General features: G+C 33.9%; 3 protein-coding genes across 3 annotated transcripts; all 3 read right to left on the bottom strand.

Moving 5' to 3' along the window:
* Positions 1–1,054: 1,054 nt before the first annotated feature.
* Positions 1,055–5,699, bottom strand: LOC147408872 (protein translocase subunit). Its single transcript, XM_086423119.1, has 3 exons — positions 5,407–5,699; positions 4,928–5,049; positions 1,055–1,482 (listed from the first exon to the last, which is right to left on the bottom strand). Exons 1-3 carry the CDS (start codon positions 5,669–5,671, stop codon positions 1,321–1,323), a joined length of 549 nt encoding a protein of 182 aa, XP_086279245.1. The 5' UTR covers positions 5,672–5,699; the 3' UTR covers positions 1,055–1,320.
* Positions 5,700–9,536: 3,837 nt separating this feature from the next.
* LOC147408871 (thioredoxin H-type-like) lies at positions 9,537–11,763 on the bottom strand. The gene is made up of 3 exons (XM_086423092.1): positions 11,606–11,763; positions 10,094–10,216; positions 9,537–9,858 (listed from the first exon to the last, which is right to left on the bottom strand). The coding sequence occupies exons 1-3, from the start codon at positions 11,690–11,692 to the stop codon at positions 9,721–9,723; spliced, it is 348 nt and encodes a 115-aa protein (XP_086279218.1). The 5' UTR covers positions 11,693–11,763; the 3' UTR covers positions 9,537–9,720.
* Positions 11,764–20,050: 8,287 nt separating this feature from the next.
* Positions 20,051–22,784, bottom strand: RTH (RTE1-homolog). Its single transcript, XM_086423082.1, has 2 exons — positions 20,717–22,784; positions 20,051–20,635 (listed from the first exon to the last, which is right to left on the bottom strand). Exons 1-2 carry the CDS (start codon positions 21,026–21,028, stop codon positions 20,228–20,230), a joined length of 720 nt encoding a protein of 239 aa, XP_086279208.1. The 5' UTR covers positions 21,029–22,784; the 3' UTR covers positions 20,051–20,227.
* Between the last annotated feature and the right edge of the window lie 2,445 nt (positions 22,785–25,229).

The raw sequence follows: 25,229 nt of genomic DNA, 5'->3' as shown, positions 1-25,229 counted from the left end.
TTCTGAAAATCATGTGTTGTCCCAAACATCTAATACTATCGGCAGTCAGAACAAAATGAGGGAGATGCCTAACTTCGTTTTAACATTTATCTTTTAATTTATTTTTTTGTGTCGAGTCGAACATATCGTCATCATTATCTCAAATATTTGAGGTTTAATGAAGGAATCTTGTCCCCTCATTCAATTTTCTAAATCGATGAAATGTTAATTCAAATGTGTACAATCCACTATTCAATTTTCTCCTGCTCTTTTTGAGCCCCTTCAACTTGCACATTCTTCTCTAACACAGGAGCTAACTGGGACAGGGTAGCATTGTTGTGGAGAGACTCTTTGTTTTCCAAAATAAAACTCTAAAAGATTTTCAGGCTCTGCACATTGAACCGATTAGTCGAAAGGCTTAGACCCACACCTGGACAGTACTCACTCATTATGCAAAAATTTCTGATGAGTTGTGTAGTCAATTGTCCTTCGGCTGCAAATATCTGGGGAATTGGGAAGACTTGTAGAATGGTTTGTGCTGTCTCGACCTGTTCGAGAGTAGATAGTTAAGAAAATCTTGTGTCCTCATTGAGCACCATAGATCCTCTAGGGCACTGCAGATTGTGCCATGTTGTATTCATCAACCATAACACCTATGAGAATGGTTTTGATGCTGTGAGGCAAGGTACATAGCTCATCATCGGTTAGGAAAACCAACCCTCATTCTTTCAATGGTCCATAAGTGTGACTTAATCCCTCGAACTGTTAGGAGGGGATGAGTAAAGGCAGATGGGCTGTGAAATCAACAAGTCAAGGACAAGCTGATCTCCTAAATAACTAGACGGTCTAAAAGGTCTGAAGGAGAACCTCTTTGAGCAAGTATACTGGATGGATCAAGATGCAAGTGGAGGGAACAGAGTGTGCATGAAATAGAAAAAAAAATTGAACCGTCTTACTCGAACAAAGTGAGACAAATGAGGAAGACGGTACATTAAACTAGGCAATCATCTGCCCAAAGGTCATGCATTGTGCAGAAATATGGTACAAAGAACAGTTAAAACATCGCTATTTATTATTGCACGAACCATCACATGCTCATTATGGTAAAAATTTGAAGGTCTCTTCAATTTATATCATTAAAATCATTTTGAGTGGCTTTCTCACTAGGATGATAGACTTGCTAATTTAATCAGAGAAAAGAACCAAAAAGTGCAAAATTGTATCCAACCTTCAGACGAAAGAAAAGTAAATGAGACATTTCAAGGGCAAGAACACAAGATTATGCGCCATTACCTTTCACACAGATAAGGCTTTCTTGTAATCTTTACGTTGTCTGGGCCATCAAGCCATGGATTTCTTCTCTGCCTCGAGTCGTTGTAGCTCTGCCAATCTTTGAGCCCATTCTCTTTCCCTCGCTACTGCAGCCATCTTACGTTCTATTTTTTTTACATTCTTCTTCCTTTTGGCTTCTTGCACCTGAGTTTTCCGTTTCTTTGCTTCTGACTGTTCATATTCAAAACAGATTGGGTCTCATAATAAAAGAATAAAAAAGTAAAGCTATTGTGACAGAGCTTGTGGTAGATAAGAATTCAGCTACACTCAAAAAGAAAACAAAAAAAATATAATCACAATTAACAAGCCAGGCTATAAATGGAAGTCGGAAAATTCAGAATCACAAGCAACATAATCCAATATGTACAAATACAAATATAGGTAACCTAAGGCAATACAAAGAATACATTAACAAATTTGATTGATTAAAAAAGGGGAAAAAAGAAGAGGAGGAGATTGAACCAACAGCGAATAGTAAACATCGTATCCGACCCTTGTCCCAAGTCCCAACTATTGGTGGTCGTGGTCGACACCTAAAGTGGTAAATTAAAGTAAAAAAATTCCAATTTTTGTTAACTTGTAAGCCACCCATGCTTCCTAGGTGGCTGTAGGTATCTAGCTTCTCAGCCTATATTTTAAACATTGTGCTATTGGCATGCCATGGTGGTTTCCATGAGAGATTTTTCCATATTATGCCATGTGGTTAATAATAAGAAATACATTGTTCCTTGGTAAATCTGACAGGCAATAATGTTTATTACCACTGTCATCATTATTGCTTTCAATGTGCTGTTTGGCAGATGCACACATTGATGCCCAATCCATTTCAGAAAAATATCCTTATTGTTTCTTGAACCAACAAAATTGACAAAAACTTATGCATCTTTTGTAGCATTTCGTGTATAATATGAAGAAATGCGGATCTCTAATAAGTAAATATGTACCCAATAAAAAAATGTAAATTTGTCGATTAATTAGGTGTAATGCGCCACTCCAGTGTTTCAAAACTTTGACTGAACTTGGAAGTTTCCTTTATTTCTGGAGAATAGAAAAGAAAACATGTCTTGGAAACTCTTTTCTTTTCTCAAATGCTTGACATTGATCATTGTATAAAGCTTTTGAGAACACAACTGAGTTGATCACTGACTCAGCAAGTTTTTGGAGAAATATTTACTTGCTCAAAATAAGATATTTTACCAAAAAGGAGAAAGGATATTGAGAAGGCCTACCACGTACAAAGAAGAAGAAAAAAAACACAACAAAACGAATCAAAAGACTTGCTTGCTATTCAGGCCACACCCAAGCCCCAAAGCTACGAACTATCATTTTTTTTTTGAAAAGTCAAAGATCTTGATTAATAGCATGGTCAAGGTGACCATGAGACAATAACAAGGGAAAGAGAATAAAAAAAGAAGACAAGACGAAAAGACAAAAAGACACAAAATGACGCAACAAAGCGAAGCTAAACAACAATGTTACACACCCAATCCCACTTGACTAAAAAGTCTTCAAAGAAGACCCCCTTAGACTCATCAAACACTTTACTCCACAAGGAGATATTATCCATGGGCATGTCTTCAGTTAATTTAAGCATCTTCACTTTAGGAGTATTCGATCCAGACATTACTTTTAATTGGGACTCTAATTGGTCTACATTGTACAAGACCAACCATTCAATCGACTCACTTAGTTTATCACTTATTGGGGCTGTTCCTAGTTTATCATCTTTCTTAGTATTTCCACCCATCTCGACACCCTCATCTATGCTAAGTTCAGTATGTAAACATATTTTTTCTTGACTGCCCAACATTCAACTCCATAATACCCTATTACTAATTCATTTAAACTAATCAAAACATTCAGCTAGACCTATTATTTCAGTTCGCAATCTGTTGTAGTGTCAGAATACCGCCATAATACCCATACATGCGCAACACCACTTGCTCATGATACTTGGCAACCATTCATGTGTCAAATATGGAATGGACATTTCATGTAAAATATTTGTAATAGTTGATAATACAAAAGATTATATGTCGAAGTTATGTCATTACATCCCATTAATGAATTTTTTTCCAACAAGTACACAAGATTGTATTCCAATACAAGAGAAAAAAGGTACAGGGTTAGGAAGCTGAAATACCACTATGGTACCCATACACCATGCGACCATGTCAGAGTACAGGTTTAAAACAGCTAGGGAAAAATAAGGAAAAATGGAAAAAAAAAAAAAAGCAAGGGAAAATGAACATAAAAAATAATTAAATAAATTACACATAGAATTTTCAACATATTTTACCAATATTGAATATTTATACATGATAACATGTTTCCACACAAATTATACATTCTATGAAGCTAGGAATTGTAACATGGACACACGAACCCATTATATACTATCATATCTTGTTAAAACTATTTTAAAAAAAAAAGCCTGACTAATGATGGATGGTAGTCACACTTAGTAAGTACCAAAAAAGGGCTAGGAATCAACTTTAAAAAACCAGGTTTTTGTGTTTAAAATGTAAAAACACGATTATTCACGATGAATAAAATGTGTTTTAAACACAACCTTGACAAAAAATAGGACTATGCCAGCCATACATGGGTAACACCACTTACAAATGATACCTAACAATCATTGATGTATTGAAAATCACGGAACAAACATGTCAATTTGGTAGGTAGTACTTTTTGCACTAGTTAGTTCCCCCGTCCCCTCCCCAATCAGTAACTTTTACCACAGTATTTCCAAATAGGATTTCTTTGTACTATTCATGTCTAAGAACAATGTCAAATGCTATTTCACATAAATAAGAGACGCCAAGTGATTTTAATTCTGTGATTTACTTGTTTGCCTGTCTAGTTTTTAATAAAAGATTCTTCTTTTTCGTAAGCAGACTTGTAATCTTCAAAGGGTGAAGTCCAAACGATATCAAGCATAGAATCTCATAAATCCTACCCATGGTATAAAATAGCATCATGCAACAATCTGTCATTGCTTAAAAGTATCAGTTTTCTAAGATATGTATACCAAATTCAGGGGAATTATTCTTTTGATGGATTCAGATATAAAAATCAATACAACATGGGGCTGAATATCAGGGGATGGGGATCGTCGTAGAAAAGCCACTCTAACACTTATAATGCCTCGTTGCGAAAGAGATTCTATGGGTGTTGTAAAACTCTTTGGTTATTTAATGTTTAGGAGAATTATAAAATTCATGATATGGATATCCTACAATATCCTCCATTATTGGCATGTATCTTTACATATCTTTTGAGACATTCAAATACCTTGGGAATGGATACATGGGAGTTCTATATTTCCCTTGAACATTAAATAATCATAGAATGAGTTTCATGGGTTTTGTAAAATTATAAGGGCATTGTTCCCCTACGATGCATCATTTTTTTCGTTTCTCCTTGCCCTTTAAACTTTTCTATTATCATCCTTGTTAACTTAACCTTCTATATTAAACAAGAAAAATTATAAAACAGTATAACCCTGGATACTAGACTTAGAAAACTGAAAAACACCCTAGAATGCAGAGGCACCCAAATAAAGTTTACAAGTAATCGAAAACTAGATAAGTGTTGGAGAAGAAACACGTACCTTTATAAATGCCTTCCTCTGCTTTATCCTCTTCTTCTCATTCCTATTCTTTACACTTCCTTCGTTAGGTCTGCTCGCAGGTATTGGTTCCCCGGGCGTGTACTGAACCCAAGCATATGGGCCTGCATTCTTTCAATAAACCTAGATTAGGGCTAACGCACATTTCCTAGATAAAGATCATCCCAACAAGCATTCGGAAGGGAAGGTTGAGGGGGGCATTAGGGTTTTCTTTCACACACCCCCTCCCCTCTGAAAAAACGAATTTATAATTTTGCTAATAAAACTTATTAAAAAAATATATATAGATTCAGGTGGCAATCAGGACCTTAATTACTTCAAACAGAGAAAAAAAAATGAACCTTTTCAAATTGTAATTTCACCTAATTCTACAAACAATTACATTATCACATTCAGTAACTCATGAGTTCTAAACCAGATACGCAGTTCAAAAGGGAGGAAAATCGAGAAGAAAGCAAAACCTGGGGGTTTTAAGCTAGCCCGCTTTCGTCGAGATTTCAAACCAGGCCTTCTCTTGGGGAATCGAGTGTCAGTTAAGCTGTGAATCTCGCTCGATTGGAAAATCCATGATAGAGAGTGTTGTTGAAATGAACCTAAAACAGACCTGAACTCGGTGGCCGGAGATGCAGGTCTGCCAGAAATCGCTGCCGGGAAACTAACGGTACGGTAAGCTACGGCTGTTCTCGCTAGGGGTCGAATGAGGTTTCTCAAGACTCCGATCCCCATCTCTCTCCCAGAGCTGAAAAGTTGAACCACTGAGGCATGGTTTTAAATCTCGTGCGAAACTGGGATGATTCGCTCGAGTCATCTCGGTCTCGTTAATGAACGAGTGAGATAACTCGCCGACTTTACATCCTAGTTGGGGGGATCAATGCCATATCTTCCTTAAATTTTTATTTTTATTTTTTATAATGATTTTCTGACGTCACATACACCTACGCCTACGGATGTCAATGGGTACCCATTTACCCAGAATCGAACCAGAACAGAAACCGAAAACCTCGATTCCAATTCCCTTTTTATTGGAACCGATTAGAGTCGGGCCTAATATGGAACCGAACCGATAAGAACTGGATTCATTAGGTTCTATCCAATGTGTACCCACGGGTATCCGAAACCGATTTATTTTATCATTTATTTTTACATTATACATGATTCTTGGTGATCCTGTATTTTAAAATTAACATATATGATATAAAATTCTTCAAATTTCATATAAACTAAATATTTGAGTTTAAGAATAATCATTTCTTTTTAAATTTATTACTCGTAAAGGAAATACATTTTAATGTTTGAAAATAAAAGTCATTAAATCATCATTTTAGTGGAACAAATAATTATTAAGTTGATATTTTACAAATAATATGTTATTTTTTAGAAGAATTTTTTACTATAATGATTTTGAAATAATTTTTCTCATTCGATTATTGAGAACCGGAATCGATGGGTACCCATGATTTTTTATGGTTCTGATTCCGATTCCACTCATTTTAAAATCGGAACCGAAATCGATAAAATATAAAGGTTATGGTTCCAAATATCATAGGAATCGAATCGGAACTGACCCATTGACACCCCTACCTACGCCCCCATCATAAAATCGTAAATGATTTGTCTTCAGACAGGTAGAATCATTCTTTTTGTGTATTCCAAGGCAAATGATTTACCATTCTGTTACAGGGGACGTAGGTTAGATAGAAAGATGTCAAATTATCACGACTCATTTTACTTTTAAATTTTTTTATGACACTAAACAAGTAGATGAAATTTCATAATATTAGTGTAAAGTGAGATGACTCATTCAAGACGTGTTGACTCGTTTGAAATAACTCGGTCTCCTTCCCTCCTTTTGTAACTAGGTATTTTAGAAATACCCCTTCATGATTTTGACGATTATTTGAGATACTCCTTATATTTTCAAACTGATAACATACTTAGTATTTTATGAAGGACTAAAAGGGTATAAGTCACTATTCAAAATTATACCCATTGGTTTAAATCTCGTTCCGTATCAATGTAAATGATGCCAAAATATATCCGAAATATTCAAAACATACAAGACATTAAAAAATAATCTTATAGACAAAACTCAAGAGAAGGGGCATAATATCAATTGTAAAATAGAGGGGGTTCCCAAATATTTCTTAAAATGAGGAGGGCTTCCTAAATCTCTACATCGTCTTAGAGTAGACTGTGATCAAGGGCATACGTTAGTTAAAAAAAAAAAACAAAATAAAATAGAGAGAGAAGAGAGGAGAAGAAGAATAAGAAAAAATAGAAGAGGAAGAGTGAGGAAAGGAGAAGAAGAAAATCAACCTTCATAGGCCAAACTCCATCTGATGATCAAGGTAACTCTCTCTCTCTCTCTTCTTTCTAGACGAGTTACAAACAAAAGTAAATACAAAATAATAATTGTTTCGTCTCAGAAAATTAAAAAACCATTACATATAGTATGATACAAATTGAAACGGAACGAAATTTTAAACCATGCCTATAGCAACAATAGATGTCTACACATTTTGGTTTGAGATTAAATACATAAGGCTGTGTGCTATTTAGCAAAGGGCTTGATTACGAGTTGATGTATTTTAAAATTAAACCAAAATATGCCACATAGACATTCTGATTCATTTCTAAATAATGGAATCAGTTTGATAACAGTTACTTAGGTTTATTTTATCAAGTTGCAAGACATAAAATGGTGTCCCATTCCTATAGCACCATACGTCGTCTACATGACCTGTTTTTATCCGATATTAAATATATAGGACTGGGCACCATCTAGCAAATGGCTTCCTTAGAAGGGGGCATAGAATCTCTGCAGCACTTTTTTCCTGCAATACCTTGTACTGATTTTTGTAAGAGTCGTGATAAACGTATGTGCTAACACATACACAGTTTGTATACGGCTGACATGGCAAAGGCATGGAATCATATATCTTTTTGTTCAGGATACACAAAGAAAAAAGATCTATGATTCTGTGCTCTTGCCACGCCAATCGTGTATAGACCGTGTATGTGGCAATGTGTCGTTTTATCATTAGTCTTTTTCTAAAGTCTTGATTTGGTCACTTTGAACATCATTAACATTTTTAAAAATCACAAAGTAACATTTTTAAAAAGGGGAAGAAAAAAAATCACAAAGTAACATTTTTAAAACCAAAATGAAAAGTTTTGAAAACAAAAGTCAATGAACCTTTCAATCTAAACAGTATGGATTAAGTGTTCTGTTAATGTGACAATAGCAAGGAAAAAGAGTTCCCCCATATCCATCCATCTCTGTTGGGTGCTATTATAAATAAATTTATTATCATTCGAATACATGTCCTTAAGTGATGTATTTTCTCACAGTGCCAATCCCATCCCATCCCATCCCGTGGTGTAAAACAATTTGAGTATAAAAAGATATCAGGAAGACGACAGTTTTGTAAAGGAAAATTATAAAGGCACTCCAATTATTTATTAGGGCCACCCTTATACAAAGGGCACCCCTGCATTATTAGATTCACAATTAAGACAATCCAGAAGATGAAAGCAACTCAGTGTTTATCTGAAAAAATTGACATTTTTGAATGTCAACATTAAATAAGGTTTTTTTATTCTATGTTGACATTTTTGATATATGTCGACGTTGATGTTTTTTGTGGGGTGCCCTAATAACGATAAAACTTACATCAAATTTGTCACTTTTCAATTATTCAGATTACCCTCATCAATGCGTGGGGCACCTTTATAATTTCCCTTTTATAAATTCTAAATTTGAGTAATTCTTCATGAATTGAAATTTATGATTGGTTATAAAACTAGCTCAAACACAACAATAATCAAGGATACTTATGCTGCCAATGGAATTTGAAAATTAATCTTCTTCAATCTACATGCTTCTATTATTGGGAGCCCTAGAATTTGAATAAGATTTTGCTTCTTTCAGCTTCCCTAACATAGCCTATAAGAGATTTCATACTTGCAGAGGTCTCTCTACAATATTAAATAAAGAGTATTTTAGAAACACCCTCCTGTAAAATTAGTGATATTAATTTTACCCCCTTGCAAAATGCAAGATTAGGCTTATCTTATTGACCGTTGGTCAAGGTTGTGTTTTCTTGATGATTTAACTGTGAAATTTTGATTTTGATTTTTTTTTTCAAAATGCTCTTTAGATACTTGAATTACTAAATCAAAATTTCACCGTTAAGTGTTAACTCATCAAGAAAAAACAATGTTGACTTATAGTCAAAGCGGTAAACCTAATATCACCAATTTTACAGGTGGGTGTTTCTAAAATACCCTCAAGTAAATGATGATAATTTCTCAGCTGCCTACCTCTTCTCACAGGTTATACAATTCAAGAGCTTTCAGATACCAAGGAAGCATTCAAAGAAGCATGAGATCTCAAACAATTGCACAACCAACAATCAAACAAGTCATAACAAAGCCAACCTAGAATAGCTTTAGAGGATAAAATCAGCCTGATGATTTGATTTTGACCATTAAACTCTTGTCTAGATAATATACTTCTGACCATCCGATAAAAATTCACCCGGTGGTCCAACTTTCAGGCTAGAAAATTGCTACGTCAAGATCGATAAAAACGAGCAAACAATCACATGGCGTGAACCCGTAATCTCATAACATAAGTTTGGAGTGCACAACATTCCAAATTCCAAGACCTAAGAGAGAATTACCACCGAGTAAACAATCCCGATGACAAGTTCTTATTTCATGCTGCTTACATAGAGGCACACATACACAGCATAATAGGCAGGAAAGTAATCTTAAGCAGGAGTCATGTGCTTCTGAACAGTCTGCTGAAGCTCTTCTTTCTTTGCACCCACAACCTTGTCCACTATTTCCCCTTCTTTCAGGAAGAGAAAGGTGGGCATTGCTTCCACCTCCCACTTCGCAGCAACTTCCTGCAAGTAACCCGTTTCCACCAATAATTAATAAGTAGCAAGCCAGACGATATTTAAACTTATTTTTAAAAGAGAAGTTCTATTGCCAAGCCGCCAACTTTTACTAATAGCACCCCAAGTTGTGTACTTATTCTTTCTTGGTATACGTAAAAGTTGGTGTGGCAATTCAAAATCTTGCAACATTAAATCAAGGGGACACGATGGAGGTGGGGGGTGGGATCTAGATTTTGTTCACCTTGAGTTCATCAACGTCCACCTTGAGGAATAAGACATTAGTCAGCTGCCTGGCCAGTTCTCCCACAATTGGGCTAATGAAACGGCAAGGCCCACACCACGAAGCAGTGAAATCAACCACCACCTGCATTTTGAAAGATAAAAAAAACACACACACACACAAATGGGAACCAACATAAGTAAGTTGGCTATAAGGTGATAAAAAGGAACCTACTCATAAACAAAATTCCAAAGAGACCAGCTCCTCTCATTTGTACTTCTCTCGCCGCTGAGAAAAAATAAGTAATTTAAAAATCATATATACTCCAAATGGAACCTAATTAAGAAGTCGAGGCATTTCTAGAAAGACTGCAACAATGACCCAGAACGAACAGAAGTGAATTGCTCATAAACAACTGCAAAACAAATATAAATGAATTCACATTTAACCAAAATAAATACTTCTAATTTGTTTCAGGATAACTGATCCCACATATTTGGGATAGGGCTTTGTCATTTTTTATTAAGAAACGAAGAATATGGTTGACACAGGAAATTGATCACCCTCGATCCTGGTCCCTTTGAAAAGATTGATTTTCCTATCCATTTTTTCTCTTTTAATTTGTTCTGTTTGATTTAAGCCACACCCTACGACAGGATCATATCAATTTGGTATCAAAGCCAATGATTCAATGTTCATTGAGACAAGCTGGAAGAAGATTTATAAAACGAGACAAATGAACCATGATTTTAAATCTCATCCGATATGTTTGCCTTGTCTATCCGTCTCATTGGTGGACAATACCGTGACGTACCAAGATCCCATGTGAAATCATATGGGAAAGGGATGAAATTTTATTTTTATTAATGAAGATGCATTAGTCAACAATGACCCCATTTCCAAAATTTCATGGAATTATAAATTTTGGTTGAATAAAATTAGGCCAAAATTGCAATTTAAAATCTAGGTAAAACTCACATAATAATAGCCAAAAGCACAAAACTAAAATCAGATAAAACCTTTACACAATATCCCAATATAAGCCTAATTAGAAAACACATAACAACAAATAGCAAATCAAATTAAAGCAAACCCACAATTATTCTAATCCTCATAACTATATATCCCAGAAAGAAAAAACCCATCAACAGATCTCAAACAAAGCAAAAACAGAAACCTTTATGACCCTTTTTAGACTTATATCAAAAACAGATACCAAACCCATCATTCTAATAACAGGAAAACCCAATATTAGAAATCCATCAACAGAACTCACATAACCTAAAAATGGCAACTCCATAAATGTTTAAGCACAATACCTAAAACAGCAAATCAGGTCAGGAAGAAAAAAACCCAAACCCATAATCAAAAAAACAAAAATACGGAGGGACCAAAAACAAATCTCCATTATAATCAACCAAAAAAATTCAAAAAGAATAAATTAAAATAGACATGGCAAAAGTGGGATTCAAATTTCAAAATGGGTACTCGTTTATTTTAATTTATTACAAAATAATGAATTAAAATGGGTACCAGTTTTTTTGAATTCTGGCACTTTTGGTACTGTTCATTCCAGGATTCGAGAGTGTGGCAGCTGATTACTTGTCCCACTTCAGCCATTTCTTTCTCCTTGAACGATTAACTAAAACACAGAAGAAGAAAAGTTTGTGTCTACTGCTCTTCTCTGTAGCGCTTTTATAGCCCAATCTAAACTAAATACCCCCTGATTTAACTTTAATAACGGATAATGCCACAAAGGTAAAAGTCATTGGATATTAACAGGTAAACGTGGGGAGGGGGGTGATTCTTGGTCAATTGCTTTACACCTGTAAAATCCGATGGGCAAATAAATTCTAGGTCAATTGCAAAGGCCTCCCTCAAATCTAACACACTCACATATATATATATTGAGAGAGAGAGATGGGTTCGCACGTGAGAATTTTTTTTTAATCTTTAGATGGGTTTACTTTTTAATTATTTTAAGGGGTTTTAATCTCTAAAATATTTATGGGATTTTGAATCTCTAAGATTTGCACAAGAGAAAATTATTGAAATTAATTCCAATTACGTGGAGGTAATTCTCTGACTTCATCTTCTTTGATCTTTTGTTTTCTTTACCTGCCAACAAATGGTTAAGATGGGTTAGTACTATTTAGGGATTCCTCAACAGAGTGATCCCTATGAAACTTGTAATTCTCTTTAACAGGGGCGGAGTCAAGATTTTTTTGTAGTGGGGGCAAATTATGATTAGTTGTATATTGAAGATGAATGATTTTAAGGAGAAATTAAGAGATTTTTAGTTAGAAGTCGAAGAAAATGATATTTAGATCATTTCCAATTAATATACGAGAAGTCCCAATCAAAAGGCAATGTTATCAACAAAAAATTGAAGAGGTGAGGGAGTGGGGACAAATGTCATTAACAAAATCAAACCAAAGTAAGATTGGTTCGGTTTGGTTAAATTTGATTATATGAATAGTCAATATTCTATAATTTTACTTCGAAACAACATATTTTATTTAATAACTAAATAAATAATGAACATAGAATTTTATATAGGGTTAAGATCCCTTGAATAACCATAAGCATATGATTATAATAAATTATCCAAACTAGGGTTTCTCTATATATACCCTCAAGATGATGAGATTCTTTTACCATTATAGGATTTGGAGTTTTTGTGAAGAAATTAAAATTAAAACTAGCAAAAGTGGATTATTCTAAATGAAGAAGAAATTCTCGATGACAAGGCGGAACGAGAAATAAGTGTAAGAATTTATGGTCTACATAGTCGTTATTCGACTTAGCTCTTATCATAAGTTAGTCATAAATACTTATAACCTACTTTACTATTCTTTCTTTAGTCAATGTATGACTAAATTTCTTATAATGAAATACAAAAAATGAAAATCAGAAGCATCGAAATAATTTTCTTTGGATTTTCATCTTCGTTGTGCTTGTCATCGTCACTTCAATCCAAAAAATGATCAACCATTTTGTATCTCTTCGATTACAACCGCTTTCATTCCAACCGTTTTGCATCTTTTCGACTGCATCCATTTGGAGAGCACGTTGTTTCGAATCTATATACTCAAACAACCGTATCTCCTCATCAACAAACAACAATCAAATCTTTTCTCTTACCCAATCTCCTTATCAACAATCAACAAGTTTTCGATCTCTAGAGTTCGAGTGTATTACGATTACTTCATAACACTTCTACTTATTGGAGAAATCACGTAAGATTTAAAATCTCAACGTTTCAATTCTTCGATTTAGTTTTTGTTTGAACCTAATTTCTAGGGTTTGGATTTGGATTTCTGTGATCTCTATGCTTATCTTTCTCATAGTAGTTTTTTTTTTCTTGATTGGATACTAATCTGGATTTCACTCAAATGAGACCTAAATTGCAAAATTTCTCTACAAGTGTAAAAACTTCTTGGAAAATTTTAGGAATTTTCTGTTTTAGATTTTTTTTTTTTTTTTTTTTTTTGATGTGATTAGGTAGAGAAAAATGTTGATATGTTGGTTTGTGGATTCTTGTTCTCCTGATGTTACATAGAGAGTTGAAGTAGAAAAATGTTGAGATGTTGGTTTTTGAATTCTGGTTCTTTTGATGATACATAAAGAGTTAAAATCATAGATTTTGGGATCTCTATGGATTTCATTTGGGGGTTTTTGCTGATTTATTTTGTTTTCCTTTCTGATCTTTCCATGAGAATGAAAAAACAAATTAACTGATAGAAGTTTCTCTTCTTCTTCTTTTTTAATTTTAAATTAAATAAAACATGGGATTTAAAAAAAAAAAACATGCTTTGAAACCTATCAGAACATTTAGTTTTATGGCATGGTCTCTAACATAAGTCTCCTTGTCATCAATAAAAATTGAAGAGATGAGGGAGTGGAGACAAATGGGACATGTAATTAATTGAAAATATAGGGATATCTCAAAATTTTATAAGGGCAAAAATTGGAAGAAGAGGAGGGTGTGGGACCAAATGGAGAGAGAGGTGAGGGAATAGGGACAATTAGGATATGAAATTAATTGAAAATATAGGGGTGTTTCAAAATTTTATGGGGATAAATAAGGAGAGAAACAAGGGAGTGAAGATAAATGAGATATGTAATTAATTAAAAATATAAGGGTGTCTCAAAGTTCTGTGAGGGCAAGAAGTGCCCTCACCAGATCCTTACCAGCTCCGCTCCTCCTTAGAAAAGTTTGTCTGTTTGTAAAAACTGAATGTGTGAGAGAGAGAGACGAGGATTTACACATCGAACGTCCAATGTGTTATTTCTTTTTAGCACATTTTGTATTTTTTTATATAAACAAAGCTTTGTTGAAGGAGGCGTTTGCAATTGACGGAGAATTCTATGTCAACTTACAGACTGAACCGTCCACCCTCATAATATCTAACGGCTTTTGTCTTTCGTTTTCACATATGTCCGTTGAATAAGAGATTAGTCTTAGAAGTCTTTCCTTTCCATTATATTAATGGAATTAATTTTGATACTCCACGTGGCCCACGCCAAACCATGATGTCATCGTAGACCTGACAACACACAAGTGTCATACTCTTTTCTTCCTATAGATTAAAATATTGGGTCCACCTTAATCATCTATTTTTCACAAAATTGAAGAGGGTCAAAGAGGAAATTCGATTTTGTAGGAAATCCTATATATAGGAGGTAGGAACAAGAAAGAATGATTTTTTTATTATTTTATTCCCCTTGACTCGGACTAGAATCTAGTCAATTTTTTCTTCTAGAATTCTAATTTAATTATCGGAGAATTATTGACAGTTACCACTCTAGTGTCATCACGAATGAGCAAAGAGTATATTAGTGAAGCAATATAGTTGAATAACTCGAGGTAAACTCGGATCTACCTTCCAGTAAGTATTGAAGAACATTTATTTTTCTAGTAATTTTGATGTCAAAATTTGGTGAATATTAGAGATAGCCATCTGTTTTCATATTAAAGACATACTGCACTTTGAACAAAGTCTTTTTGAAAATAAAGTTATTATTGACACCCTAATTAAAAATAAAAATAATAGACCATAGGGATTTCCCCCCAAATTATATAAAAATTCCAATTTTGGTACATTGCTCGTTTTTATTCCTAAAATATGTATTTCGAGTGAATTCGTCATTTTTATAGTCAATGAATCTATTGGTACATCTACAAATTTGTAGATACTAAAAGTGACGAACTCATGAGTTCGTAGGTTATAAAAATGACGAAAGCATGTTTTGGGAATTAAAATGAACAGTGTATCAAATTCGGTATTTCGTCATATTTAGCACACGAAATAAAGATTTACCATAAGTAAATGATTAAGAATAATTAAAAGTTGGGATGCCAATAGAAATTCCCTCTCATTTTTCCCTAGATTTTTATACTTTTGTTTAAGATTTTATATGAGCCTAACCATACTCATAAACAAACTACTAAAATTGTTTGTAATGTTGAGATAATAATTTGAGTCAAATCTTTTTAATGTTTGAATGTTGTGTGTAATAAGTAAAAGTTAGGGGTGCCAATAATAGATTAAAAAAAAAAATCAATGAAAATAATCTAAAGGACCTCATCTTCGGCCTTTAACCCAAAAAAAAAGATAATTGAATTTTTCTATAAAACATAGGACATCTTGATAGATATGGGTATGCGATGAATCATCAATGATTTTTTAATTAAATGTTGAAGATGATGGTATTTAAATTAATTTTTTTTTTTATATTATTACAGGAGATGGAGGCTCCCATCACATCAAATTGAAAATTTATAGTGATATAAAAGTAAAATAATGCTGAAGTGACTTCAAGATTGTACCTCATATTCTACTTCATGATATGAAAGTTTACAGAAATCATGAATACTTTTCATTGTGTAATTCCCATATTAGAAATGTGCGATATGAGATACAATCTTGAGGCGACTCCAACAAAATCGAGGTTGGCATCACATCAATTAGTGATATAAAAGTAAAATAATGCTGAAGTGACCTCAAGATTGTACCTCATATCCTACTTCATGATATGAAAGTTTACAGAAATCATGAATACTTTTCATTGTATAATTCCCATATTAGAAATGTGCGATATGAAATACAATCTTGAGGCGACTCCAACAAAATCGAGGTTGGCATCACATCGATTAGTGATATAAAAGTAAAATAATGCTGAAGTGACCTCAAGATTGTATCTCACATTGTATAAATGCTTTTCATTGAGTGAGAAAGCACCTATACTTCTTACAAGCTCCCACTTTAGAAATGTGCGAGATATGAGATACATTCTCGAGGTGACTCCAAACAAGACTTATAAAAATATCCTCCAAAACCTGGAAAATAAGTCAAACAATCAGCCTTGAAAATTTTATAAAATAAAAAAGAACAAAAAATAACCCTAATTTTGAGGACCTGTTGAAGTTGACGTTGTCTTCTTATACATACATCCCTTCTAAAATTAGCTGTGAAGCATTTGGAGTCTTGGAGATTCCCAAAAACAGCTTTTTTGGACCACTGTAAGTGCATGATTTAAAAAATGGGATATTCTTGCGTGCAATAGAAGGTTTCATATAAGTATTTTTGTAAAATTAAAAATATCTTAATAATTTATTAAGAGATTATTTTTAAATTTTCAAAGAGATAGTGTAACTTTATAATAATAAAAAAATAACAAATAAACAATAATATTTTTATAATTTTATACTTATCTGATTCTAATTTGTATCAACAATACTCACCCTTCTCTCATTATCATATTAAGGATATAGTAATCTGTTTTGTTTAAAAAAAAATCATTGGAATCAAACTTGTCAATCTATGGAGTTTTTTTTTTTTTTTAAATAATTAAACTTATTTAGTCTAGTTTTCAATCCATCACCAGTTGAAGATTAAAGGAGATAAGAGGACATGTGGTATAATTAAAAAAGTGAAAGTGTAGGAGAGAAGTAAAGAATCTGTAAGGCTGTCACGTCAAGCTTGCCTAAAGCAACAAAACATTACCCTTGACGAGACCGACCTCCAAGGAAATCTGTCCCCATTACACAATACGACTGGTAATGTCTACCAAGACAATTGGGGTGTCTGGCTGCAAGGGGAGGGAAGCACAAGATAAAGGTAATTTTGAGGTACCCTCTAAGTTTTGGTGAAAATTGGAAATATTTCTTGATTTTACTCTTTCATGAGAGATTAAAAAAATAATAATCGAGATGACCTTGTCTTCAACTTCTTTTTAAAATCCTTTAGGGTATGTTTGATTGTATGGAAAGTAATTTTTTATGGAATAAGAAATCCATGAAAAAATAATAGTGAAAAATAGGTAGGATTGGAAAATCAAATTTCATTGTTTAGTTTTTCTTAGATAAAATCATAAAAAAATTATACGAGAAAAAATAATAAGAAGAAGGAAAAGAGGAGGAGAAAGAAGATGAGAGGAAGGGGGGAGGAAGAAGATGAAGATGAAGAAGGAGGGGTGAGGATGTGGTGGTAGCAGCGGTGGCAGTGGGGGTACATGAAGAAGAAGATGAGAGAATGTGGTGGTGGTGACGGCAGAGGTACATGAGAAAGAAAATGATGAGGAAGATGAGGGGAGAACGTGGTGGTGGTGGTGGTGGCGGCGGCAGAAGTAAGTGAGAAAGAAGATGATGAGGAAGATGAGGGAAGAACATGGTGGTGGTGGCGACGGAGGTGAGGGATGGAAAAGAAAAAGAGAGGGAGAGAGAGAAAGTGGCCGGAGATGGTGATGATGGCGATGGCGAGGTTAATGTGATGGTGGTGGTAGGGAAGAAAAAGATATGAGTGGAGAAAAATAGGGGATGAAAAATATGGGTGGATTTCACTTTCCTACCCATATGGGTGGGAAAGTGAAATCTATGTTTTAGTGGACTTTTTGATTGGGGTAGTAAATGAATTTTCATTTCCACGTGCAATCAAACGCTTTAAAAATGTCATTTTCCACCTTATTTTTCATGTGTAATCAAACATACCCTTAATTTTTCTTGTCAAAAACTGTTGATCTATGTTTTCAATCTAAGATTTTAACAACCTCAAACCATAAAAATAAGATAGGTTATTTGGGGAGGTTAAGATGATTGGCATTAAAGTAATATCAAGGGTTTAGAAAAAAAAAAAAACAAAAAGCGATTGAAGAAAAAGTTTTCACTAGAATGGTTTGGGGTGAGAATCAGTGGTGGCATAGAAGAAAACAAATTTGTTCATGGACGGTGATGCCAATGTAGTGGATCACTCAATTTGTGGGTTCCACCACTTATATCTATATGAAAGACCATGGAATTTGGGTTGAGCTTGTGATGGACTAGACCAAGTGTGAAAAAGATATAAGCCAAGCCCACGTGCACGGTAAACTTCAAAAAGTCACAACTCAGTCGACTCTCCAAAGAAATACTTCTAATTCTCATTTGCATTCATTCAATTTTTGAGTTATTACTTGCATAGTGCCCTTCTCTTTTCAAGTGATCCTTGAGAGTACAAGTTCATTTGTATGCATACACTAGGAGTGCTACCTTGTATACGTGTGGAACATTGTATCCTACGAGACAATTGTTCAAAGGCTATTAGCACATCACATGGGTGAAATTTGTCTTACGGCTACTGTGTTCAAGTCCCGCTCATTTCAATATTAAGATTCTATTTTACGGCATTTATAATTTATTTACTTATTTTATTTTACATTACTTTCTATTTATTTTCTCTAATCTTACATCACAAAAGTAACAAGTTCTACCAGAGATGTTGGAAAATTAACTTAAATAAAAGTTTTTGAATCTAACAATAATAATAAAATAAAACAAAACAAGAGATGTTAAGCTCAAGGAACGAGATCGATTTCTTTAAAATGTTATTCGCTCCCAACTCAAGTAAAACTTAATTCCAACGAGACGTTTCTAAAAGATACAATGGGCCTAATCTCTTGATCACAATCCGTTGTCTTGTAAAAACAAAGAATGACTCTATTGAATAAATACTAGAAAACTAAAGTAGGAAGAAAGAATTAAGAATTCTGTATTCTAGAGAAAAGCTAAAAAATTGTGTTTGATTTGTATCTACGGATCTCTTTTTATAGAAATAAAGTGATTATTCAAATAATCATCATGACTCTTTGTCTCAACAATCATGATTGGATGGCTTGGATCTCTTTAGATCTGAATTAATGGTCATAGGGTGAAAAGACATAACTTTTTCTAAGTTTCTAAAGAGTGATACCTCTTCATGAACCAAGAGAACACCTGTTAGAGTATGGTCAAACGTGTTTAATCCACAATCAAACCCCAATGGCTAACTATCAAGTTGTCCAATGGACATTTTTGTGGTCAAACCCGTTTGACCAACTTCTGAGAGATTAGTTTAGTCCATCCGGTTCACCAAATCAAGTCCAACACACACTTTGACCCTCCAATGGTCAAGATCAAATCTCAATGTTTGATCTAGAAAATAGAAAATATTTCTCAAGCTCCTCGCAACGATGCGTACTTGCAAAGTGCATAGCACAATGCATGTGCCTGTACATGAACAAGGCGAATTACCACTTAGCAACGAAGTGTAATTTCTAAAACACATAACTAAATTAGTTACTTGAGAAATTTCAAATAACCTCAAGAAGAGTATTTTATTTTTTCAATGTGGGACTATTCTATTTTAGGAGATAAAGTCTTAAATTTCACTCTTTCTCTAAAATACAAAATATAGAAATACCTTTCAACTAAAAAAAAAAAAAAAAGCAATTTAACCCAAAAACTTTGAAAACAAATAAACCTATTATTTTTATTGAATGTAATAAATATTTATTTTATTAAAATAATAATAAATATTAACAAGAGATGGGTTGCACGAGATCTTTGATTTCTACCCTTATTTCAATGAACCAAAAAATTATCAGATATGCATTAGTCCAGAATGATTATGTTTAGAAGTAGAAGGTTTAATATTTTTACAACTTTTTAGAGCCTTTAACTTGCAGAAATGGTGCTGTCATTGATCTTCATCTAATACATAAATGGTCCCTCGGACATGTATAATTATGATTTTTTCTTTTCTAGTCTTCACACCCCTCAATCTCAACTTCACAATTCTAGTATACATAAATTAAGTTAAGGTGTTGTTATGCTTTGAAGATAACTACCAAAACAAACTACAACTGGATGAGACTCTTGAAGCAGTACGTACCCAGAAGAAACCAGCCAACAAGCACGAAAGCAAAGGAAGCCAAGCCAATGAGGAAGGTCCAGCCACCCAACATCAGTCCTAGGCTGAGCACTATAACAAATGGTAAGAAGGATCTAGCGACAGCTGCTTTATTCACCCAACGACCCTTCAGGAATATCAATGCAGCCAGATTCACCACATTCCATCGACCAGGTCCACCGTAGCCCAACCTATTGAGATTGTTTGCAACAAAGGAGTGGCAATTGCAAGTTAACAGGTTGTAAGATCTATGTTGGAATTCTTGCGTGCTCTTCCGTATTGCATCATCCCACCTTGCAATCTCTCTTTCAGGTTCCTGACTTTCATTCTCAGCAATGCAAGGAGAAATGCAGCACTGTTACAATGGGATTCAATTTAGAATAGCTATTGAAATAAAGATAATTTGCCGTGTTGTAAAAATCAAATTAAGGATTACCTTCTCTTTGTTAATTTGGATGTAGCGTGCCACTGCGCCAAATGTGAAGTTGTCGACGCAGACAAAATTGGGCCCTGCAAAGTCCAAGATGACTCCATCCTCTTTGCAAATACCAATGTGTCCAATGAAAGGTACCAGCCATGAAAGAACAGGAAGTGGTGTCCATACGATGCAACATGGAAACCGGGCTCTTCTTGGATCAACTTGCATGACATGGGGAACGGTTCTCTCGAGCATCAGTTTGACATCCGTGTCAGCATTTGACTCCATTCGTTTTTTTTTTTCACTTTTTTTTCTTTTGGTAGCATGCATGATTCCCCAAGAGCATTAAAAGCATACCAAAGGAAAGAGACAAAACAGTAAGAATTCATCATTACTAGAGAAGTCCAATATCAATGAAAGACGGCTCCTATATGCTTGTCTTGTGTTTATATTGTTTGCTTTGAATACTGGACCACAAACTAATAATATAAAATTGTGAATCCTTAAAATTGTGATTATATAAATACAAGCCAAAATAGTATGCTTGCAGGGAATTTGCTTTCAGGGGAAAATGAATACCACCATTTCATTGCTCCTATAGAAAATGTCAAAAAGGAAGTTGGTTTTTTTAGCTTTGGGAGGGTGGGGTGGGAAAAAGGTTTGGGAGGGAAAATGAGAAGTCATACTTCTGAAAGTCATATTTTCCAGGAGAAATCATTTCCCACCCATTTTCCATGCACAATCATACAAACCCTAAACCTATCAGAGATGAGCTACACGAATTTTTTTCTCTCAAACACAATTGCCCCTAGAGGAAAACATGTTGCCTCAAGATAAGAATTAAGAACGCTTGAGGTCCAGATTTGGTGAAAAGATGAGGCCTACCCAAATTCACAAATCAATAAATTTCTCAAACCAAAATGGAAAGAGAGACCCATCACAAAAAAAATCACTTAAAACCCCACAAAAATAGGGAGATTAACACATGAGAGTAAATGCCAAGAAGCCTATAACATAGATTATCTGGGTTCACTGTGAAAATCTCAAAAATGCCAACTTCAAAGGTTACCTTGACAAAATCTATTTTAGATGGGGAAAAACCCACAAAGGACACACCGAGTGAGCCAAGAATACAGGATACATTAAGTCAATTCTTACTTATTCTATTGAATCTTCTTCCTTTGGAGATTGACCTTGGTTTGAGCACCAGAGTGTGATCGATGGATTCCCCACAGGCATAAAGATTGAGGAAGCAATGATGGGCAGGATCTCAATGATTTGTGATGCAAAATCTCAAAGTCTATGGAAACCAAAAATTCCACAACAATTATGAATGACTTTACATAAAAGATAATAGTACACAAAAGTTTCTCTTTAAGAACTCCTCCACGCATTTTGTATTTAGAAGTTAGAATCTAGTTGCATGAAGTGGAAACAAGTGCAGGAGCAAGCAAAGGACTCCAGTTCTATTTGAATAATAAGTTTACATTTTCCAACCGTTCAAGATTATGACATGAGTACTAATACTTAATAACCTAACCCATGTAAGCGTGTTGGTTTTCCACACATTTTCTGCATTTTTGTGGGCATAAAAGCTTGCAGAAGTGCAATGAAATTGGTTTACAACTATCCAAAAGAAAAAAAATTAACTTTTTTTTTTTTCATACCATAGCCTCTTCTAACAGTTTTTGGTTTGGTCAATTTGGTAGAATATCGAATTTTTAGTTCGTTGCAAGAACACGTGATCTCATCGAAAGCACTTTATGAAGATAATTAAAAATAAATAAAAATGGAAAGATCAATTAGAAGAGGTGCCCAATCAAGTTTGAATTATATTGAAACACGGAAAGGAAGTACATTTGCCTCAGAATCATAATTGTGTTCTTCATGATGGTCATGGTGACGATGATTAAGTTTCCCACATAAATAAAGATTAAGATTCGTACTGAAAACCCTAGTTCTACAATAGAATCTAGTTTTACAAACCCTAGTTCATCTTCCCCAAAGGCGTTCAGATCATGTAGTTGTTAATATAAAACTAATAATCTATAACACTACAACTCAATACGAAGGGGGCTTACAGACGGATTACCTGCGTGGAGAGGACGACCTGAAGAGCTACGAACTCGAAGTCGTTCTCGTTTAATCAAAATCATAGACGGCCGAAATCTAATGGAGTGATTTTCTTGACTACCCCTTTTACAAACTCCTCTCCCCACGTGGTTGTGCATAGAACCATAGATTTTTCCTCGATATACACAATTCACATCCTCAAAAATATGTGAAATTGCGTATCCCAAGAAAAAATCTACAATTCTATGCACAGCCACGTGGGGAGAATTTGTTAGAGCGGAGTCAAGTTATCATTATGTATAATAAATTTTTGATGCCCCCTCAGACGTAGTCCCATCCCAAAATCGTAGATCATTTGCCTTTGGATACGTAGAATCATATATCTTTCTTTTGTTTCCCAAAGCAAATAATCTATGATTATGTGATGGGCGTCAGATTATCGTGACTCATGTAACATAGGAACGATGTATGTCTACAACATTTTTGTTGGACTTAAAACACATTGGATCGATAAACAAACCGTTTTCTATATAACACGTAGTCTAATATTTTTTTTCTCCAACCACAATGTGCAATGTGGACACTATTTGTTGCTATAGGAACTAGACATCGTTTTGGATCGTGACTTGTAGGTAATTGAAGTAAAGATATGATTTTCTGACTCGAAATTTTTTACTCAGTCAACTTGACAAGGGCACAAAATCATAAATCTTTTTCTTCGAGATACATCAGAAAAAAAGATCTACGATTCTATGCACTTGTCACATCTACCGAGTGAAAAAATTTTAGTTGAAAAATCATTAGTCATTGAAGTATGTAAATTGTCACATTTTTCACTTCGTTCAAATAAGAGTTGTACTTGTATGGAATTCTTTTGTTTCTCAATATGATCTCTATCATCATCTCTATTCCCTTAGTCAATTCTCCCATCTCACCTAGGTCTATAAATTCATTGATCTGATTGGCATCAGATTAAGGTACATCTAGCCATCTAGAACCAATTAGGTTAAATTGGACCCTTGTCATTGTTAGTTACTTACTACTTAGGATATAAATCTGATTCAATAATAATAAGATAAGGTATGGTTCAGATCAAATCCGATTTGACATAAAAAATATAGGCACACCAAATTTTACTTCTAACACATCAACATGTAATTCCTTTTAAAATATAGGCCCTCCAAGGCCCAACCTTCCCTCTAGGAGCGGATTATGCCCCCACAAGAGTTTTTAAAACATAAGTTTTATATGGCTATTGCGATGGATTATGATAACAAAATCTATCACTTTTGGCCCCATCGAAAATTTTAAAATTTTTAATTATCTTATTAGCCCTCACATAGACAAAATCTTGGCTCCACCCTGATCCCCCCCATTTGAAATGGTTGTAACTGTAGGTATTCTCTTGACCATAGTATCGTTGACTAACGAAGAAATAACTACAATTTAAATTGTTCTCGAAATGATCTTCTACGAGTGAGAACTGAGATGACTTATTTTAAGGAAAAAAAAAACATTAAAAATCTATCCATTTTTTCCTTTTGTAAAAATCGCAAGTTGTCATAGACTTTTTTTTTTAAAAAAAAAATCTATAAACCTAGATCTGTCTAAAGTTTCTTCATAATTTGAAATGATTTTTATATCTTATTCATCTCTTAATGATTTATCTCACCTCTTCCCACTTTGTTCTTGTATTTATCTTCTTATTCTCTCTTTATGTGTTAAGGACACCCACACTTATACCTCCAATGAATAATTTCAACTTTATTTTGTGCAATGGATGAAGGTAAAAAATTATAAAACAAGTTAATTATAAGGTTTTTATATATTTCTATGTTCGAAAAATAAGAAAGAACTTATAATTTTTGTATTTTATGTCGACATAACACCATTTTTGATATTTACAGGAGTAATACTACTTTATTTTAGCTTCAAAACTTTCCATATGGAGATTTTTTTTTTCATCGTCTCGAAGAAAAATTAGAACATTTTGGAGATTTATGTCATAGATTTTTTGACCAATTAATTAACCAAAAGTCAATAATATTGACTTTGATAAAGGGACAAAGACCTAAAATTAAATTTGACCATTTTGTAGGTTAAGGGAATACTACTAAATTTCTCAAATAAATTAATTTTTAAACCAATTCGATTTGACTCATTTGAACACTTTTAAAGTCCTTTATTGCAATTTTTGAAATCCATTTTATATATTATTATGTGATAAAATGACAATTTTGCATTTAGGTATTGTAGATGATAAAACTTTCACGGGTTGGATCACACTTACAACAAAATAAAAATAAAATTAGAATCCACAAAAGGACTTCGAATTATACCTACGTTTGTCTCCTAACATACTTGAAGACTTTGGATTGCAGTCTCTAAAATCGACACAAATTGATATAAGTGAGATCAAATGCATGTGTTCAAAAAAATCTATCACTGCAACCTTTAA

This window comes from Akebia trifoliata, chromosome 2 (genome assembly GCF_017979445.1).
Source record: "Akebia trifoliata isolate Shusen 1 chromosome 2, ASM1797944v1, whole genome shotgun sequence".
In the NCBI taxonomy this organism is placed as follows: domain Eukaryota; kingdom Viridiplantae; phylum Streptophyta; class Magnoliopsida; order Ranunculales; family Lardizabalaceae; genus Akebia; species Akebia trifoliata.
Note: the sequence above shows the minus strand (reverse complement) of the source record. Positions and strands in the feature narration are given on the sequence as shown.

Excerpts from the sequence above, each read along its gene's own strand:
- LOC147408872 (XM_086423119.1), bottom strand. The coding sequence starts at position 5,671 with ATGGGGATCGGAGTCTTGAGAAACCTCATTCGACCCCTAGCGAGAACA. Across the intron at positions 5,050-5,406 it reads GGCTAGCTTAAAACCCCCAG|GCCCATATGCTTGGGTTCAG; the intron begins GTTTTGCTTTCT and ends GAAAGAATGCAG. Across the intron at positions 1,483-4,927 it reads AGAGGAAGGCATTTATAAAG|TCAGAAGCAAAGAAACGGAA; the intron begins GTACGTGTTTCT and ends GAATATGAACAG.
- LOC147408871 (XM_086423092.1), bottom strand. The coding sequence starts at position 11,692 with ATGGCTGAAGTGGGACAAGTAATCAGCTGCCACACTCTCGAATCCTGG. Across the intron at positions 10,217-11,605 it reads GCCAGAATTCAAAAAAACTG|GTGGTGGTTGATTTCACTGC; the intron begins GTACCCATTTTA and ends TTCAAAATGCAG. Across the intron at positions 9,859-10,093 it reads TGGACGTTGATGAACTCAAG|GAAGTTGCTGCGAAGTGGGA; the intron begins GTGAACAAAATC and ends GGTTACTTGCAG.
- RTH (XM_086423082.1), bottom strand. The coding sequence starts at position 21,028 with ATGCATGCTACCAAAAGAAAAAAAAGTGAAAAAAAAAAACGAATGGAG. Across the intron at positions 20,636-20,716 it reads TCCAAATTAACAAAGAGAAG|TGCTGCATTTCTCCTTGCAT; the intron begins GTAATCCTTAAT and ends CCATTGTAACAG.